The 20,246-nt window shown below is 49.4% G+C and overlaps 2 protein-coding genes across 2 annotated transcripts in view; both read left to right on the top strand.

The window, feature by feature from the left end:
- Positions 1-15,223, top strand: part of tdp1 (tyrosyl-DNA phosphodiesterase 1) — a 92,690-nt gene extending 77,467 nt beyond the window's left edge. Inside the window, exons 15-16 of the mRNA XM_080202101.1 lie at positions 1,297-1,411; positions 14,874-15,223. Of these exons, the coding sequence (XP_080058227.1) occupies positions 1,297-1,411; positions 14,874-15,223 (465 nt within the window). The remainder of the gene's footprint in view (positions 1-1,296; positions 1,412-14,873) is intronic.
- Positions 15,224-17,007: 1,784 nt separating this feature from the next.
- The window catches only part of kcnk13a (potassium channel, subfamily K, member 13a), a 46,704-nt gene continuing 43,465 nt past the window's right edge, over positions 17,008-20,246 (top strand). Inside the window, 3 exon segments of the mRNA XM_080202100.1 lie at positions 17,008-17,157; positions 17,950-17,963; positions 19,264-19,370. Of these exon segments, the coding sequence (XP_080058226.1) occupies positions 17,008-17,157; positions 17,950-17,963; positions 19,264-19,370 (271 nt within the window).

Raw genomic sequence — 20,246 nt, 5'->3', positions numbered from 1 at the left:
CACAAAGGGTCAGAACCCAGACACAAAGCTGGCAGCGGGGGATGTTTGGCAATAAGGAAGGCAAATGAAATGCTGGCCATTCTTGCGAGGGTGTTTTTTAATTCATTTGTGGGACACGGGCGGCTCTGGCTGGGTCAGCATTTATTGCCCATCCCTGGTTGCCCGAGGGCAGTTGAAAGTCAACCACGTTGCTGTGGTTCTGGAGTCACGTGTAGGCCAGGCCAGGTAAGGATGGCAGATTTCCTTCCCTAAAGGCCATCCAGATGGTTTCTTCCGACAATCGGCAACGATTTCACGGTCATCAGTAGATTCTTTAATTCCAGATTTTTGTTTATTGAATTCATATTCCACCATCTGCTGTGGCGGGATTCGAACCCAGATCCCCAGAGCATTAGCTGAGTTTCTGGGTTAATAGTCTCGCAATAATACCACTAGGCCATGGAGTATCATATTGCAACAGCAAAGGGCATCGGTGAAAGATATTTAGAGTTGTCAAGTCTTGGTCTTCTTACCTAAGGAGGTATATATTTGATTTGAACGCAGTTGAGTGACGTGGGCTGATGTTCATTAGAGTTTAGGAGAATGAGAGATGATCCAATTGAAATGTGTGCAATTCCAAGAAGGGGGGGAAAGGGGTTTGATTGGGTGAAGACTGAGAGAACGTTCCCCCTCTTGGGGGAATCTAGAATTAGGGGGGCACAATTTAAAAATAAGGGAACTCCCCACTCAAGAAAGAGATGAGGAGAAATTTTTTCTGAGTCATGAATCTTTGGAATTCCCTTCCCCAGAAGGCAGGGGCAGGGCTGGGTCATTGAGCATGAGTTAGACAGGTTCACAGTCTACAAGGAAGCCCAGGGCTATTGAGGGGGCAGACAGAAGAATGGAGTTGAGACCACAATCAGATCAGCCATGATCTTGCTGAATGACGGAGCAGGCTCGAGGGGCTGAATGGTCTACTCCCAAACCTACAATAAAAACCCTGCCCGTCAAACCTGTCCCTCTGGCGCTGGCTGACCTGCTGAGGGTTTTCCAGCATTTTCTTCTGCGATTTTGCACTCTAATTATTTAACCAAATATTTTCAGAACAAATACATTCTTTAGTCACCTTTTGTGTACTTGATCTCCACACGTGTCTGTGTGTGTGGAAAAAAAGGATGAAAAATGCTCGGAGGGTCTCGAAGCAGTGCTGCCAATTGACTGCATTAAGATCGGTAGTTCTATGGTCAACTGTCCACTAAATGCACCTTGTCTGTTGTTGCTTCATATCGTTGTAAACCCATCTGTCTTTATCACCAGGGGATAGAAACTGGGCGATTCTCAGTACAACAAGGTCGATTGTCAGACTGCAAAGTATCAGAGATGTCGTTCCCCGTCCCATATGACCTTCCACCCCAGCACTACAGCGGCACAGGTAGGTGAGAGATAACCGTGCCTTCAGACAGCAAGCTGCCATCTCACAGGCCCTCCCAATGTCTCTCCACCTCCCTCTCCTTTAAGACTCTGTAAAACCTGTCTGTTTCACCAAACATTTTCTCATCTGCCCAGCACCTCTCCACGTTGGTGATGTGGTGGATTTTGTGTCAGAATATGCTCCTGTAAAATGCCTTCTCAGTGGTTAGCACTGCGGCTTCACAGCGTCAGGGAACGGGTTCGATCCCAGCCTCGGGTCACTGCCTGTGCGGAGTTTGCACATTCTCCCCATGTCTGCGTGGGTTTCCTCCCACAGTCTGAAAGACGCACTAGTTAGGTGCATTGACCCGTGCTAAATTCTCCCTCCGTGTACCCAGATAGGTGCCGGAGTGTGGCAACCAGGGGATTTTCACACTAACTTCATTGCAGTGTTAATGTAAGCCGACTTGTGACACTAATAAATAAATAAAATAAACATTGAAAGAACAAACTAAAAGACTTTATGTGGCGTTTTTCATGACCACATCTTCAAGAACTTTCTAGAAGTATTTTTGAAATGTGACCATGTTGTAATGTAGGGAATGTTGCAGCCAGTTTATACATTAGCAAGCCCCAGCAAACAGCAATGTGAGTGTGACCAGGGACCCTGATTTAATGAGGTTGTTTGAAGGATAAATATTGGCCAGAGCTCCAGCTGTTCAGTAAGATCACGGTTGGGGGTGTTCAATATTAACTCACGTTCCCCTCCTAACCCCATATTCCTGAGTCTTTCTGTGTCTCCAGCAATCTGCCCATCTCCATCTTGAGTATCCTCAACATCAGCATCCCTCTGAGAATTCCAAAGATTCACAACCTCTCCCCCCACCCCGAGCGAAGACATTTCTCTTAACAGGCCGGCCTTTTACACAGAGCCTGTAACCCCCCCCTGCCAGGGAAGCAGCCCCCACCTACCAGCATCTAAACCCCAGGGACTGCAGCAGTTAAAGAAGGCAAGCTGACCACCACTTCCGCAAGGGCCGTTAGGGGTAAGCAATAAGCGTCGGCCTACCCAGCGAGGCCCAGATCTCACAATAAAAGGAAACCAGAATGGTATCTGGAATCCAAGAATTAAATTACAAACTGTTCCCTGGTTGGGGGGGGGGTGGGTGATTTTGATTAAAATGTTCGAGGTGTTGTAGGGCATGGGTAGAGTGGAGACAATTGATTTCCATTGGTTAAGGAGTCCAAGACCAGTGGACATGTTGTATGTAAAGAATGGGTTTCCAGAATTGAAAAGGTGGCAGAGGGTTGGAACTCGTCTCTGCGAATGGTGATTCATGTTAAATTAATTTGTAGAGTCATAGTGCAGGAGGGCCACTCAGCCCATTGAGCCTGCGCCAACAACAACAATCCCACCCAGACCCTATCCCCGTAACCCCAGTATTTACCTTGACTAGTCCCCCCCACCGCCCCCCCCCGACACCTAAGGGTCAATCTTAGCACGGCCAATCCACGCGTCTTTGGATTGTGGGAGGAAACCGGAACACCCGGAGGAAACCCACGCAGACACGGGGAGAATGTGCGAGCTCCACACAGGCAGTGACACGAGGCTGGAATTGAACCCCCTGGGTCCCTGGCGCTGTGAGATTGTTATCAGATGCCACCCCCACCCCCCCCTCCCCACCCGGTGCAGGCCCATTCCCCACCCCCAAACCCCATCAAGCTGCTAGAGGAGCTGGTTTATTTTATATACCAAGGCCACCTTTAGTCATCACACGGCTGCTTTTATTTCCCTTTTGTTATTTTTCTTGACCTGTTATTTATCCGAAGCTTTTATTAAGAAGACTTGTCACGGAGCCACACCATTCACTTCCCTTTCTGAAATGATTTTTTGTTTTGAGTATATTTGTATCTGAAGGCGAGACCCCTGGCCTTGATCATGTCGTGGTTTCCCTGGTGGTGCCCCAGGGCGAAGAGCAAGGTGCATTTATATAGCGCCTTTACAGCCATCAAACTATAGAAATGTTACGCCACAGAAGGTGGCCGTTCAGCCCATCTTGTCCGTCCGTGCCAGCCCAAGGACACCCAGGCGGTGAAGAACTTTTGTAAGTGCGGTCACTGTTGTGATGTGAGATATACGGCACAGCAAGCTCCCACAAGCAGCAGTGTGAAAACGAGTGGGTGATTATTAACGATCGAAAAGCAGAACGCCGCGTCGCTGAAAAAAACCCGAAATAAAAACAGAAAATGCTGGAATAGCTCAGCAAGTCGGACAGCATCTGCGGAGAGAGGAAAAGAGCCAACATTTCAGGTTGATGACCCTTCGTCAGAACCATTAATATTTAGCAATGTTAGCTGAGGGGTGAATGTTGGTCAGGACACCAGGGAGAACTCCCCTGCCGTGGTTTTACATTCACCCCAGGTTACCGGTGTTAGGCCTGGGTGGGATTGCTGTCAGTTGGTATCCCTTCTGAGTCAGAAGGTTGTGGGTTCAAGTCCCAGCTCCGGAGACAGAATAATCAAGGTGAACGTTGCAGTGTCGTACTGAGCGAGTGCTGCACTGTTGGAGGTGCTGTCTTTTTGATGCGACGTTAAACAGAGATCCTGCTGCCCTTTGAGTAAAATATCCCGTGGTGCTAATTTAAGGAGCAGGGAGTTACCCTCGGTGTTGGTCACACTGGCTGCTTTGTCCTGGATGGTGTGGAGTTTCTTGAGTGTTGTTGGAGCTGCACCATCCAAGCAAGTGGGGAGTGTTCCATCACACTCCTGACTTGTGCCTTGTAGACGGTGGACAGGCTCTGGGGAGTCAGGACGTGAGTTACTTGCCGCAGGATACCCAGCCTCTGACCAGCTCTTGTAGCCACAGTATTCGTATGTTTGATCCAGTCAAATCTTTGGTCAGTGGAGCGAAACAGACATGCTCCGTAGAAATCCAATTCGGGCGCTCCGGTTAGTGAGGAGGGAGGTACCTAGCATCTGACGGTTCTCTGCTTGAGGTTGGGGGTGGGGGGAGTGTCTGCTGCCACTCTGCCTGAGACCAGGGGGGAGGGCTAGGGGCCTGCCATCAATCTGGGTGGTGTGGGGATGGTGGGAAAAGGGCGTCAGTCATGTTGGGAGGGTGGAGCAATGTCTGTGGGGGTCAGGGGGAGGCAGTATCCGGCCCGAGAGGGATGTGGCAGGGGAGCCGCGTTCTGTCACTTTTTTTCTGCGCGTGCGCAGTTGGGTGCACCGATCAGAGCTGCGGGGTTTCGGGTGCTTTAAGCCCCACCCACAGGCTTCCGCAACGCGATTCGGAATCGCTGATTTTTTTTTCCCAGGCAGCATGCATATGGGGGCGCCTGAGAACGCGTCTAAAAGTCGGATCTGAAACAGCCCCAGTTTCAAAGTCGCCCAGCACTTAGAATCAAAATGGTAAAATAGGGCCCCCTGTGTCTTACTCACTCCCTTCCTCACTCTCCAAATCCCTTTCACCTCCCCACACTCACTGCTCTGTCCTTTATCCTTTCATGGGTTATGGGATCAGCATATATAACCCACCCCTCAAAACCCTTCAACTGGGTGGCTCGCCAGGCTATATCAGGGGCAGTTAAGCATCAAGCTGGTCTGGTCTGGGAATCACAGGTAGGCCAGACCAGGTAAGCACAGCAGATTTCCTTCTCTAAAGGACAGTAGTGAACCAGATGGGTTCCCCCTGACTTTTCCTTTAATTAGTAGTCGGTCAGTTGGGGAGTAGATGTGAAAGAGAAACACACAATGCAGGAAAATCTCAGCGCCTGTGGAGGGAGACAAGAGCCAACGTTTCGAGTCTGGGTGACCCTTCATTAGGAAATGGACCCTGCTGTGTTTTAACCACTTCCCTTCTCTCTGGGGGACTGGCTTCCACCAGGAAGCCAAGTTAAAACTGAGGTCAGTGTCCAATTTGGAAAAATCGTCTCAAACCATCAGTCAGGAATTGTATTTAAAATCGATAAAGAATGGGGCAGGATTGACCTGTGTTTAAACACAAGACTAGCAGCAGTTGTGTAGTGGTGGTGCTTAATGGCCCATTCATTCACTAAATGACAAAGAAATTACACATTTCAACTTCCAGTAATTATAACTGTTAATGACTGGAAAGCCAAATGAATGAGTTTAAATGAAGATTAGCTTTGGTCACACACATGCATTGGCTAGAATTAGAGAAATATGACTCATTCATTAAACTATCTGTAGCTGTTGGGTGGGGACGAGACAGAGAGAGAGAGGAGCAGTGCAGAAAGAAATATCCTTAATAGGGTCATTATAGCACAGGAGGCCATTCCTTCCATTGCATTCCTGCCAGCTCTCTGCTGAGCAATACTGTGCAGGAGGAGGCCATTCAGCCCATTAAATCTGCACCGACTCTCCAGCAGAGGATCCCACCAAGACCCAATCCCCATGACCTCACGTATTTACTCTGCTAATCTACCTAACCTACATGTCTTGCGACACTAAGGGGCAATTTAGCATGTCCAATCCACCTACTGTGCACATCTTTGGAGTGTGGGAGGAAACTGGAGCACCTGGTGGAAACCCACACAGACACGGGGAGAATGTACAAACTCCACACAGACAGACCCAAGGAAATGAACCTGGGTTCCCGGCGCTGTGAGGCCGCAGTGCTAACCAAATATTAGCTTTATATAGATGAGAGAGTGTCGTCACTGTCCAAACATCTCAGTAAAATGATTGCATATCTATGGAACTTCCTTTTTCCCCAAGAATATATTTAATTTTATAGAAGTGAATTACGCAACCGTTCAGAGTTGACGTTGCGTAAGGTGCAAAACCAAACTGGTTTCTTCTAATGCTGTACATTACTCATTACATTCAGAATACAGTTCATAGTATTGACTACTTACAGCCTGTGGGGTTTTACCCTGTTTTGTGTCTACCCTCGGTACACCATGGCTGAAATGCCTTCGACAGCAACCTTTCCCTGTAGACCCACAAGCTTTAGTGCATCCCTCAAGTGCATTGTCCAGAGCTTTGGAATGTGCCAGTTTCGAAGAGTGAGGGTGACCTTTTTCTCTATTCATTTGTGGGACATGGGCATTGCTGGCTGGACCAGCACTTACTGCCCATCCCGAGTTGCCTGAGGGCAGTTGAGAGTCAACCACATTGCTGTTGCTTTGGAGTCACAAGTAGGCCAGACTAGGCAAGGACGGCAGATTTCCTTCCCTAAAGGACATTAGCGAACCAGATGGGTTTTTCCGACAGTTGATAATGGTTTCATGGTCATCAGTAGATTCTTAATTCCAGATATTAAAAGATATTTTCACAATATATATTAGTGATTTGGAAGAAGAAACTGAGGACCCTGTTGCTAAGTTTACAGATGATACAAAGATACGTAGAGGGACAGGTAGCATTGGGGAGGCGGGGGGGGGGGGGGCGCGGGGGCTGCAGAAGCACTTGGACTGGCTGGGAGAGTGGGCAAAGAAGAGGCAGATTGAATACAATGTGGAAAAGTGTGAGGTTATGCACTTTGGAAAAAGGAATGGAGGCAGAGACTACTTTCTAAATAGGAAAATGTTTAGGAAATCAGAAGCACAAAGGGACTTGGAAATCCTTGTTCAAGGTTCCTTGTTTAAGGGTAACGTGCAGGTTCGGTTGGCAGTTCGGAAAGCAAATGTAATGTTAGCATTCATGTCGAGAGGACTAGAATACAAGAGCCGGGGTGTACTTCTGAGGCTCTGATCAGACCCCATTTGGAGTATCGTGAGCAGTTTTTCTGAGGAAGGATGTGCTGGCCTTGGAAAGGGTCCAGAGAGGTTCACAAGAATGATCCCTGGAATGAAGAGCTTGTCACATGAGGAACGGTTGAGGACTCTGGGTCTGTACTCGTTGGAGTTTAGAAGGATGACGTGGGACCTTATTGAAACTTACAGGACACTGTGAGGCCTGGATAGAGTGGACGTGGAGAGGATGTTTCCACTAATCGGAAAAACTAAAACCAGAGGGCACAACCTCAGGCTAAAGGGGCGATCCTTTAAAACAGAGGTGAGGAGGAATTTCTTCAGTTAGAGAATGGTGAATCTGTGGAACTCTTTGCCACAGAAGGCTGTGGAGGCGAGGTCATTGAGTGTCTTTAAGACAGAGATGGATAGGCTCTTGATTAATAAGGGGATCAGGGGTTATGGGGAAAAGGCAGGAGAATGGGGATGAGAAAAATATCAGCCATGATTGAATGGGGGAGCAGACTCGATGGGCCGAGTGGCCTAACCCTGCTCCTTTGCCTTATGGTCTTATGTTATTCAAACATATAAAATCTTGAGGGGGCTTGACAGGGTAGATGATGAGATGTTTTCACTTGCGGGAGAATCTCAAACAGGGGGACAGAGCTACAGGATAAAGGGCTGGTCATTTAAAACTGAAAAATCGCTTCTCACGGAGGGTGGTGAATCTCTGGAATTCTCTGACCACAAAGGGTGGTGGAGGCTGGATCTTTGTAAGTGTTTAAAGTGGAGGTGGATTAATATTTGATAGAGGGCTGGGGGAGATGGCACAGAAAAGGAGTTGAGGCCGGTGGAGATCGGCCATGATTGTATTGAATGGTGAAGTAGGCTTGAAGGGCCAAATGGCCTACTCCCGCTCCTGTTTCTTGTGTTCTTGTGACAGTCATTGGGAGACCATCTCGGTTGCTCCACATTGGCTCTGCAGCCCACAGCTAATGTTTATCCACGGAACATTCCAGAGCTCGTCTAGGCTAATGTCGCGATTCCCCTTTTCAGCTCCCTGTTTTGTCCTGAAGGTTGTCGCATGCCGCACATTAAACCTGACGTGGGCAGTAGCTGACGGACAGGTTTACTGCAGGGGAATCCAGGGGTTCTGAAGCACACCGGCGACTCCTGAGATAGGGTGGGGCTTTGCACCCACAAGTTTGTTTGATTTTCCACCCCCGCCCCTGATATTTAGATTAGGTGATTTGATGCCAGCCTCTGACAACAGTCACTGAATCCCCAGTTGGATGGAAAGGGGCTGGAATACTCTGAGAGTCAGCGTTCTTTTTACATCCTCGGATGTGTGGTGAGAGAGTTGAGGAAGCCTCGGATCTTACAGTATGGAAGGAGGCCATTTTGCCCATCAGGCCTGTGCTGGTTTTTCTAAGAGGGTCACCTAATTAGTCCCACTCTCCCCGCTCCATCCTCTGCAACAGCATTCCCTTCAAAACATTTATCCTGAAAGTTACGATTGGACCTATTTCATAACATAAGAAACATAAGAAATAGGAGCAGGAGTAGGCCATCTAGCCCTTCGAGCCTGCCCCGCCATTCAATAAGATCATGGCTGATCTGTCGTGGCTCAGTTCCACTTTCCCGCCCTCTCCCCATAACCCTTAATCCCCTCTCTCATCAAAAACCCATCAACCCGCGTCTTAAAAATATTTAGCGAGGCAGCCTCCACCACTTCAACGGGCAGAGAATTCCAGAGATTCACCACCCTTTGAGTGAAGAAGTTCCTCCTCAACTCCGTTCTAAACCGCCCCCCCCCCCCTTTATCTTGAGGCTGTGCCCCCACTCTCCGCTTTGATTTTTTGGGGTGGCGCAGTGGGTTAGCGCTGCTGCCTCTCAGCGCCAGGGACCTGGGTTCCTGTTCTGGCCTTGGGGTCACCTTCTGTGTGGAGTCTGCACATTCTCCCCGTGTCTGCGTGGGTTTCCTCCGGGTGCTCCGGTTTCCTCCCACAGCCCAGAGATGTGCGGGTTAGGTTGATTGGCCGTGCTGAAATCGCCCCTTAGTGTCCCGGGATGCATAGATTCGAGGGACTAGCGGGCTAAATATGTGGGGTTCTGGGGATCAGGCCTGATTGGGATTGTTGTGGGTGCAGATGGGCCGAATGGCCTCCTCCTGCACTGTGGGGATTCTATGATTCAGGCGGCACCTTCCTGAGCACCACAAGTCGCTGCAGAATAGAAATCCACTTGCTCATCTTGCTGACTTGCTCAAATCAGTGTCCTGTGATTTCCGGCCCACTGGTCAGTGGGAATATTATCCCCTCTTACCAAAACCTCGTCACGTTTTACACAACTCTCAGTGTTAGACTAAAAAGGATCTTTCTTTAACCATAACCATGTCTGCAACGAATAATTTATCGTTTCTGAATTAAAGCTTCAGATTTCCATCACACACCCACGTCAGGTTAGAGGTTCCATTAATATCCAGCGCTGTTCTATCAGACTGAAATACCACACAGATTTATCAAGGCGGCTGTTGTTTTTTTTAACAGCAGCTCCACATTATCAATATCTGTCCAGATTTTGAACAGGGAAACACAAAAAAGCATTGGATAGGTGGGCAGGAAAGTGGCAAATGGAACTCAACCCAGAGAAGTTAGAGGTGATGCGTTGAGAGATGTCAAACAAGGGAAAGGATTACACAGTAAATGGGGGGATATTGAGAGGTGTCGAGGAAGTGAGGAGTGCATGTCCAAAGATCCATGAAGGTAGCAGGACAATTCGATAAGGTGGTTACCTTTTGTTTATTAGCTCAGACACTGAATGCAAAGAACAGGGAGGTTATGTTGCAGCTACATAACACACTAGTTAGGCCAAGACTTGAGTACGGTGTGCGGTTCTGGTCACCTCAGTGTAGAAAGGAGACTAGAAAAGGTACAGGGGAGATTTACAAGGATGTTGCCAGGACTGGAAATTTGTAGCTCTGAAGAGAGATTGGATAGACCATAAATATAGGATCAAATTAGGCCATTCGGCCCATCGAGTCTGCTCTGCCATTCAATCATGGCTGATATTTCTCTCATCCCCATTCTCCTGCCTTTTCCCATAACCCCTGATCCCCTTATTAATCAAGAACCTATCTGTCTCTGTCTCAAAGACACTCAATGACCCGGCCTCCACAGCCTTCTGTGGCAAAGTTCCCCAGATTCATCACTCTCTGGCTGGCGAATTCCTCCTCAGGTAGGCTGAGGTTATTCTCTGGAATAGTGGAGGCTGAGGGGAGATTTGATGGAGATGTACAAAATTGTGAGGGACCTGGATTGAGTGGGGGGGGAAGGGCCTAGTTTCCCTAACAGAGAGAGGTCAGTGACTGGGAAGTATAGGTACGATGGGCGGGATTTTACGGCCTTGCTCGAGCGAGACTGGAAAACCTTGCCCGAGGTCAACGGAGAGTTCCATTGTCGGACCCTCCAATTCTGGGTGGGCGAGGTGGTAGGGTTCCGGCCAAAGTGTTTGGTATTGGGTTAGAGCGGAGATGAGGAAATGTCTTTTCTTTGGGAGAGCGATGGAGATCTGGAACGTTCTGCCTGAAAGGACGGTGGCAGCACCAACCCTCAATGAATTTAACAGCTGTCGGCATGTGTGCCTGAAGTGCTGTAACCCGCAGGGCTACAGAGCAGATATCGGAAAGTGGGATTAGGCTGGAAAACCTGTATTTCAGCAGTAACGTAATGAGCCAAGTGGCCTCTTCCTGAGCTGTAAATCTTGCACAAGTCTCTAAAAAGAAGTGAAACAGTTTAACCATTGCTCAGGCTTCCTTGAATTCCGTTCTTTTTGCTCTTATTTCTTTTCACGTGACGGATAGTTGACCTTCCCAGTAGTTCAGCAGCTCTTTGATCGCTGCCCTTTCATCCCCGGAGGCGGCACAGTGGTTAGCACTGCTCCTTCACAGCAGCAGAGATCCGGGTTTGATTCCTGGCCTGGGTCACTGTCTGTGTGGAGCTTGCACATTCTCCCCATGTCTGTGTGGGCTTCCTCCGGGTGTTCCGGTTTCCTCCCACAGTCTGAAAGACGTGCTGGTTAGGGTGCATTGGCCCGAACAGGCGCTGGACTCTGGCGACTAGGGGAACTTCACAGTAACTTCATTCCGGTGTTAACGTAAGCCTTACTTGTGATTAATAAATAAACTTTACTCCTCCTTTCTCACAATCCAAGACCCCAAACACTCGTTCCAAGTGACACAGTGATTTATTTTTATAATTCCGTACGCTAATTTCGCTGTTCACCGTGTGACCTCCTCCACATCGAGGACTCTAAATGCAGAGTGAGTGACTGTCAGATTGACATCGACGGTTTTTGGAAACTTCAGCCAAGTTGGTCAGCATTTGTAAACAACACTGGCTCACTATCCCAGTGATGTAAGTGGAATACAGGCTGCTGTGGGTGTTAGACTATCTTGCCTCTCCTGGGATATCAGAGCAGAGACCCATCCTCATTGCGTTCTTTGACCTGTGGTCTTTGACCACGGGGGCTGAGAACAATCTCTCGTACCACACCCAGCAACACAAAACGGTGTCCAGTGGCCGGTGGGAATACAGCAAGGTTGGAGGGTCAACAAGTGTAACGTTGGCTGCAGTCAAACAGCAGCAACTTGTGTTTATGTAGAATTATCGATAGAATTACGGCGTTACACCGACAACTCATGAGGAGGCCATTCTGCCCTTTGAGCCTGTTCCGCCATCCATCTTGATCATGGCTGATCATCGAATTCAATCTCCTGATGCCCCCCCCCCCCCCCTCCCCCCGATCTGTATTCCTATTATTGTTACCAAAGAGGAGTCGTGCTTGGAGTTTGGAAGCAGGATCGTGCTTAGTCCAACACTCTGCTTTCTGTGCGTTGCACCGTAAGTCCCTCGTTACCAATCTACAGAGTCTTTAACACGGTGAAATGTCCCAAGTTGCTCTCGTTATCAGACAGAATTTGGCCACCTTAAGGCAACGTTAAGTCAGATGACCAAAAAAAAAAACCAGTATCTGAAGGGAGGCGAGGGAAGTTTCCCGAGAGATGGGATGCAGTGATGCTTATTTTTCGGTAGCCTTGTCCTTTAGGTAGAGGAGGCTTCCTGGCCTTATTTACTGGCCCTGTCTGATGGCATTTGGTGGCCTTCCCATTCCATTCCTCAGTCTACGGCTTGGTTTGACATGGGGTCTGTGACCATGTGTGTGAACAAGTTTCCTCGCTTGCCTGCAGATCTAGTTTATAAATACTTCTTGTTGTGGAAGTGTGTTAAAACAACTCACAGGGAATGGACGCTCGCAATAGACAAACACGCTGGTAAAATAGTGTTTGAGAAAACTGTTATTCTTCCATCTTCATTACAATACGTTCTAATTCTCATAGCGACAGATCATTCACAATTACCCGCTTGTATGCTCAGATTCCCAATGCCGCGCACAATAACAAGCTGTTTGTTTAAGTGGTAATCGATTATTTTCATGCGATTTGCTTTGTGCTGCTACACAGCTAGGCTGAGAACCCTCAATCTTTTTCTCTTTAGCATTTCTTTCCGAGTTTTGAGTTCATCGAGTCCAACTCTGGGGAAACCAATCCTGTCCCAGTTTAGAACCCCCCCCTCCTCTGGTTCAGCACCAAGTCCTGTTCGGGTCAGACTTTATATTCGTACAGCACAGAAAAGGCCCTTTGGCCCACCAAGCCTGCACCAAGAATAATTAAATAACTAAAGGAGTGTTTACCCCATTTTCCTGTACTTGGCCCATATCCTTGAATGTTGTGATATTTCAAGTGCTCACACAGATATTTTTTTAAATGTTAAGTTTTCCGGCCTCCACTACCAACCCCCAGGCCGTGCATTCCACATTCCCTACTCACCCTGTCCATAGCACCCAACAGAGCACTTTCATTTATATAGCGCCTTTCACTTTGAGGGCATTTACGGCTGATTACAGACATTTAGAAGTGCAGTCACTGCTGGAATGCAGGAAATGCAGCAGCTGATTTGCACACAGCAAGATCCCACAAACAGCAATGATTTAAATGATTGAGCAATTACTTTTAGTGACATTGTTAGAAAGATAAATACTGGCCAAGAGATTGGGAAGCATGCGGCGCTCCCTCAGCACTGACCCTCTGACAGTGCGGCGCTCCCTCAGCACTGACCCTCTGACAGTGCGGCGCTCCCTCAGCACTGACCCTCTGACAGTGCGGCACTCCCTCAGCACTGACCCTCTGACAGTGCAGTGCTCTCTCAGCACTGACCCTCTGACAGTGCGGCACTCCCTCAGCACTGACCCTCTGACAGTGCGGCGCTCCTCAGCACTGACCCTCTGACAGTGCGGCGCTCCCTCAGCACTGACCCTCTGACAGTGCGGCGCTCCCTCAGCACTGACCCTCTGACAGTGCGGCACTCCCTCAGCACTGACCCTCTGACAGTGCAGTGCTCTCTCAGCACTGACCCTCTGACAGTGCGGCGCTCCCTCAGCACTGACCCTCTGACAGTGCAGTGCTCTCTCAGTACTGAATGGGAATGCCAGCCTAGGTTATGTGCCTGAGGTTATGTCATGGCACTTTTGATATCATGAGCTGGTGACTCAGTTTAAAGTTTATTTATTTGTCACAAGCAAGGTTTATATTAACACTGCAATGAAGTTTCTGTGAAAATCCCCAAGTCGCCACATTCTGTTGGGTTACACTGAGGGAGAATTTAGCACGGCCAATGCACCCTAACCAGCACGTCTTTGGACTGTGGGAGGAAACCGGAGCACCTGGAGGAAACCCACGCAGAGATGGGGAGAACGTGCGAACTCCACACAGACAGTGACCTAAGCCGGGAATTGAATCCAGGTCCCTGACGCTGTGAGGCAGCAGTGCTAACCGTTGTGCTGCTGCTGTGATGAGTAAATGTACCCACTGCACCGCAGTTGGCGCTGTGCTGCTGGCAGTGTGGCACTGTGTTGCTGACTGTGTGGCAATGGTCTCAGCACTGCACCCTAGTGGACAATTTAAATTCTGACGTTCAGACAATTCGGAGGCTCAGACACAGTGATTCGTGACCCAGGCGTTGGACTCTGCTACCAATCAAACAAGTGTAATCGAAAGAGAAAATGCTGGAAATACTCAGCAGGTCAGGTAACTGCTGAAAGTTAATGTTTCAGGATGTTCAACCGAGCGAATGGGTTTCATCAACTTTCATTCAGAGCGATTGCCTCATATTCTCTGATAGCAGCTGTTGGTGCTGACCTGCTGCCATCACACCTTATTCTAGGCAGATTGTTTCTTTACTCCCACCGTTACCGTCCTCTTTCTGCCTTGCACCATCACCCCTCCCTCGTTTAATCCCTCCTGCTCTCCAACCTATCACTTCCCCCTTTCTCACTGCCGAGGGACTCTTAAACCTCCACCTTCACCGACCTCAAACATTAACTCTTAGTTTTCCCTTCCACACGCACACAGGTGTGTAGAGATGTGTGCACACACGTGCACACGCACATGCACATGCACACACATGTATGCACATGCACACACACATGCACGCACGCACGCCCTCGCACACACACACACATGCACGCACACAGTTGTGTGTTTGCACCATTGGCTGTTTTTATTTGCGATTTCCCAACAGTAATTGTGCTTTGTTCTTGAATGGTGAGTTTAACATGAGTTGGGGGGGGGTTTGGCTGGAGATGGAATCTGCTGTGACCCGTACAAAGATTTCTTCCCGAGGTTGTACACACCACGAGTTACTCTGTTCTCTCTCTCTCTCTCCCTAATAGATCGACCATGGATCTGGAACATTCCATACCTTTATGCTCCTGATACCAATGGGAATGTTTGGCCCCTTCCTAACTTCCAGCAGCTTGGTGCCGCGCTTAGTAAATGTTTCACAGGAGAAAGAAGCCAACAAGTTGAATTTGTAAATGGGACATGTTGTTCATACTCTGACCTGCTGAGTATTTCAGCACACAGTCTTTCTAATGTAGGCCATATTTGTGTTTTGGATAATAAAGTTTTTGAATCAAGTTTGTACACCTCCACATCCGTCTCCATTTTCCGGAAGCCTCTTTTCCTCCTGTTGCTGACACTGTGTTCGTCCCGGAATAAGCTTTACCTAAAATGCTCGTAGTGAGTGTTGTGCCCCTCATGGTGAGGCTTGTTCTGGTCAGAGAATCCTGTTTGACTTCACACAAACAGCAAACAGACACAGGCCAGCTTTCTGAGCAAGAGAAATACCCTCTGGCCCACACTGTGTGTGTCAGAATCCAGACATTTCCCCACTCGGGGGCCATACAGTCACACGGGGGGACATTAAAGTCTATTTATTAGTCACAAGTAGGCTTACGTTAACACTGCAGTGAAATTACTGTGAAAATCCCTAGTGGCACAGTCCGGCACCTGTTCGGGTACACTGAGGGAGAATGTAGCACAGCCAATGCACCCTAAACCAGCACATCTTTCGGACTGTGGGAGGAAACCCACTCAGACCAACAACTTGGTAAGGCTCCTTCAACACCACCTTCCAAACCCACAACCGCCACTCCCATCTGGAAGGACAGATACCTGGGAGCACCACCACCTGCAGGTTCCCCTCCAAGCCACTCACCATCCTGACTTGGAAGTATTTCGCTGATCTTTCACTGTGGCTGGGTCAAAATCCTGGAGCTCCCTCCCTAACAGCACTGTGGGTGTACCTACACCCCAGGGACTGCAGCGGTTCCAGAAGGCAGCTCACCAGCACCACCATCTCAAGGGCAATCAGGGATAGGCAATAAATGCCAGCGATGCACATATACTGAGAACTAATAAGTAAAGCTCTATTAACTTGCTCACTCAGTGAAACTGCTGGATTATGATAAGCCTTTTTGATTCCTATCACTAGATTCAAACCCTAGCAACAGCAGACTAAGAAAAACACCTGCCAGATTCACACTTAGTTACCAGTTTGTGTTTCATTTATCTCACCTCTCATCCTGTGCAACCTCCCATAGATTTTAACTGCTTCTCCGCATGCATTCTGTAAATCGGCACTGCTAACTGGTCACTTCAGCCGTTTGTTGCCATTTTTATCCCCCAGCCCCCTGACCTCTGCGCTGGTCACCCCTTCACAGCATCAGGGACAGAGCTTCGTAGCTGAGGGTGAAATCGCAAAGCTGCACCCACTCCCAACGGAGGGAGAGAGAAAAAAGGAGGGGAGGGGGGGGAAAGAGAGAGGAAGGGGGTACAGGAGAGAGCTGGGAGGGAGGGATGAAAGAGGAGAGGAAAGAGAAGTGAGGGAGGGGAGAGGAATCTAGACGTGGGGAGGAAGAGGGGTGTGTGAGGGGCGCAGGAGGGGGAGTGAGGGAGAGAAAATGGAGTAATAGAAGGAGGGAGGGGCAGCTAGAGTAGAGAAGAAAGAGGGGAGAGGGTATGAAGGGGAGAGAGAGGTAGAGTAAGGAATTGGAGAGGAGTGAGGGATGAAACTCAAAGGTGATGAGATTTGTATTCATTTATGGGATATGGATGTCACTGGTTAGACCAACATTTATTGCCCATCCTAATCACTGTTGAGAAGATGGGTGGTGAGTCACCTTCTTGAATCACTGCAGTCCCTGAGGTGTAGGTACACCCACAGTGCTGTTAGGGAGGGAGGTCCTGGATTTTGATCCAGTGACAGTGAGGGAATGGTGATATCATTCCAAGTCAGGATGGTGAGTGACTTGCAAGGGGACTTGCAGGTGATGGTGTTCCATGTATCTGCTGTCCTCGACCTTCTAGATAGTAGTGGGTTTGGAAGATGCTGCCTAAGAGTCTTGATGATTTGCTGCAGTGAATTTTGTAGATGATAGACACGGCTGACACTTTGGAATGTAGTCTAATGGTAAGTTCATTAACTTCCCTGGGCAAGCCTGGGTACTGGCAGGGGGGTATGGCATGAATGCTGACCCGGTGAATAAGTCCCTGGCCTCAAACTCATCCAACAGTTACCTGGTTTCAACCTTCCAAGGAAAGAGTGGTCCACCCTCAACAGGTTCAGGACCAGTCACGGTTCATGCCTGGGCAACCTCCACAGATGGGGCATTGGTGAGTTAATGCATTTTGGAAGGTTTAATACAGATGGGAAATATACAGTAAATGGCAGAACTCTTAAGAATATTGATAGGCAGAGGAATCTGGGTGTACACAGGTCACTGAACGTGACAACGCAGGTGGAGAAGGTAGTCATGAAGGCATATGTCATTCTTGCCTTCATCGGCTGGGGCCTTGAGTTTAAAAATTGGCAAGTCATGTTGCAGCTTTATAGAATCTTAGTTAGGCTGCACTTGGAACTTAGTGTTCAATTCTGGTCACCACACTGCCAGAAGGATGTGGAAGCTTTGGAGAGGGTACAGTAAAAAATTACCCAGATGTTGCCCAGCATGGAGGGTATTAGCTATGAGGAGATGTTGGAGAAACTTGGTTTGTTTTCACTGGAACGACAGAGATTGAGGGGCAACTTGATAGAAATCAACGAGATTATGAGGGACATGGACAGAGTGGATAGTCAGAAGCTTTTTCCCAGGGTGGAAGAGTCAATTACTAGGGGGCACAGGTTTGAGGAGTGAGGGTCGAGGTTTAAAGGAGATGTACAGGGTAAGTTTTTTACACAGAGAGCGGTGTGTGTGTGGAACTCTCTGCTGTGGGAGGTAGTGGAAGCAGATACGATAGTGACTTTTAAGGGGCATCTTGACAAATACATGAATAGGATGGGAATAGAGGGATACGGTCCCTGGAAGGGTAGGGGGTTTTAGTTCAGCATGATCGGTGCAGGCTTGGAGGGCCGAAGGGCCTGTTCCTGGGCTGTAATTTTCTTTGTTCTTTGTTTTTTGGTGCCAGCCCACAATGCGCCTGTCAGAGAGAGCAAACTATACACCACATTAACCACAGTCAGCAGAGTCCTATCTCACACAACATAGCAGGACTGGACGAAACTGTGTGGTTCAGGGTGTTTCTATTCGCTAAGTAAATCAATCGATCAGCTCTGTGCCACTTTACATGGCTGGGGGAGAGACTGAATGTTTGTTGAATGGGTGCCAATCAAGTGGGCTGCTTTGCCCTGATGGTGTCAAGATACCAGGGTGCTGTGCCTGGAGTTGTCGGTGTGGTATATTTGGATGGATTACAGGAGTTCAGTTTAGTTCTGGTTTGAAGATCAGTTTTTAATGCAGTGTTTACAGCGACAAGCATTGCGGTTTCCAAAAGTCAACTAACAATTCTAACCCAAAGATCACCACAAAATCTCTGATCATTATTGAAGCTGTTAGCATGATTTTTATAACTCGACATGTTCAGTCCCACTGAACTAAATGAAGGGGAAGAGGGGGGGGGAGAGAGATGGAGGGAGAGAGGGAAGGGAGTGAGGTAGCGTGAGAGAGGATGGGAGAGATGGGGAGGGAATGAGAGAGGGAGGGAGGGAATGAAAGAAAGAGGGAGGGAGGGAAGGAATGAGGGAGGGAGGGAATGAGAGAGGGAGGGAGGGATTGAGAGAAAGGGAGGGAATGAGAGAGGGAGGGATTGAGAGGGAGGGAGGGATTGAGAGAGGGAGGGAGGGATGAAGGGAGGGATTGAGAGAAGGAGGGATTGAGAGAGGGAGGGAGGGATTGAGGGAGGGATTGAGAGAGGGAGGGAGGGATTGAGGGAGGGATTGAGAGAGGGAGGGATTGAGAGGGAGGGAGGGATTGAGAGAAAGGGAGGAAATGAGAGAGGGAGGGAGGGAATGAGAGAAAGGGAGGGAATGAGAGAGGGAGGGAGGGAATGAGAGAGGGAGGGAGGGAATGAGAGAAAGGGAGGGAATGAGAGAGGGAGGGAGGGAATGAGAGAGGGAGGGAATGAGAGAAAGGGAGGGAATGAGAGAGGGAGGGAGGGAATGAGAGAGGGAGGGAATGAGAGAAAGGGAGGGAATGAGAGAGGGAGGGAGGGAATGAGAGAGGGAGGGAGGGAATGAGAGAGGGAGGGAGAATGTGTGTATCAGTGAGGATACAATCAGGCAATCAGATACAGAGAGAGTGGGAAAGAGAAGGTTTGATCGGAAGGAGAGGGATATCTGTATTCCAGTGTGAAGGGCTGGGGAATGGGTGGGTGATGAGCAGTGAGTTGAAGATGAGTGAGCTGTTCCTGAACGCCCTTTCCTGTTCACTGCCACTCCTCCAGGCGCCTGTTCGCCTCTCTGTTTGAGCTGAAAGCTGCCAGAAGGCAGTTCAAATCCACCAGGCGCCTGCCCTTCAGCTCCAGTCACCTGAAGCAGAGAGATCCGGCTGGTAAAGATCCCGGGACAAGGATGGGAGGACGGCGTGGATCCAGTGAGAGCTCCCTGTCACACACTGACTGCTGCTGGGAAATGTAAAGAGGGCGATTAAAACTCCAGCTTTCCTTCACTGCCCGGGTCAGGAAGCAGGGGCAAAACCAGCGGGAGGGACATCACTGGGGAGGGGGGGGGGTCCTGGGGAGGGGGGGCAGGGATTGAGCTGGGCAGGAGGCTGGGGGGTGGGGGGAGGATATGAAAAGGAGCATCCGCGAACGACTCAAACTGACTGCCGGCTCAGTGTGTGGGTGAACCAGAGAGAGAGGGGGGGGGGGGGGGGGGATGTGAGGGGGGGGGGGACAGGGAGAGTTTACACAGATTGGGACAGGGAATATTGAGGAAGTGGGGAGGGGGGGGGGCGGTTCAGACTGAGAAATGAATTTAAGCCGGGAGAGAGGGAGAGATTCACAGGAACAGTTCAGACTGAGGGGCTGGAGCGCCACAATATTACCCAGAGTGTACTGACAGCGGCTGGGGAGGGGGTTCACCCCGCCCGGGGGGGGGGACAGCTTTTAACATTGAATCAGTGAGGATCCAGCCTGGGATATTGGGATTCCTGTACCTGGAACCAGGGAGCTGTAACATTTCCTTATCCCCCTCCCTCCCTATCTCCCCCCTCCCTCCCTATCTCTCCCCCTACCACCCCTCTCTCCCCTCTCCCATCTGTACCCCTCCCTCTCTCCCCTCCCTCTCCCTTCTGTACCCCTCTATCCCCTACTCCTCCCCCTCTCCCTCCTCCCTCCCTATCTCTACTCCCTTAGCTCCCCCTACTTCCCCTCTCTCCCCTACCCCTCCCCTCCCTCCCCCCTCTCTTTCTCCTCTGTGCCCCCTC

This window comes from Carcharhinus amblyrhynchos, chromosome 14, assembly GCF_965287045.1.
Source record: "Carcharhinus amblyrhynchos chromosome 14, sCarAmb.v2.hapA, whole genome shotgun sequence".
NCBI lineage: Eukaryota > Metazoa > Chordata > Chondrichthyes > Carcharhiniformes > Carcharhinidae > Carcharhinus > Carcharhinus amblyrhynchos.
This window is presented reverse-complemented; position numbering and strand designations above follow the sequence as displayed.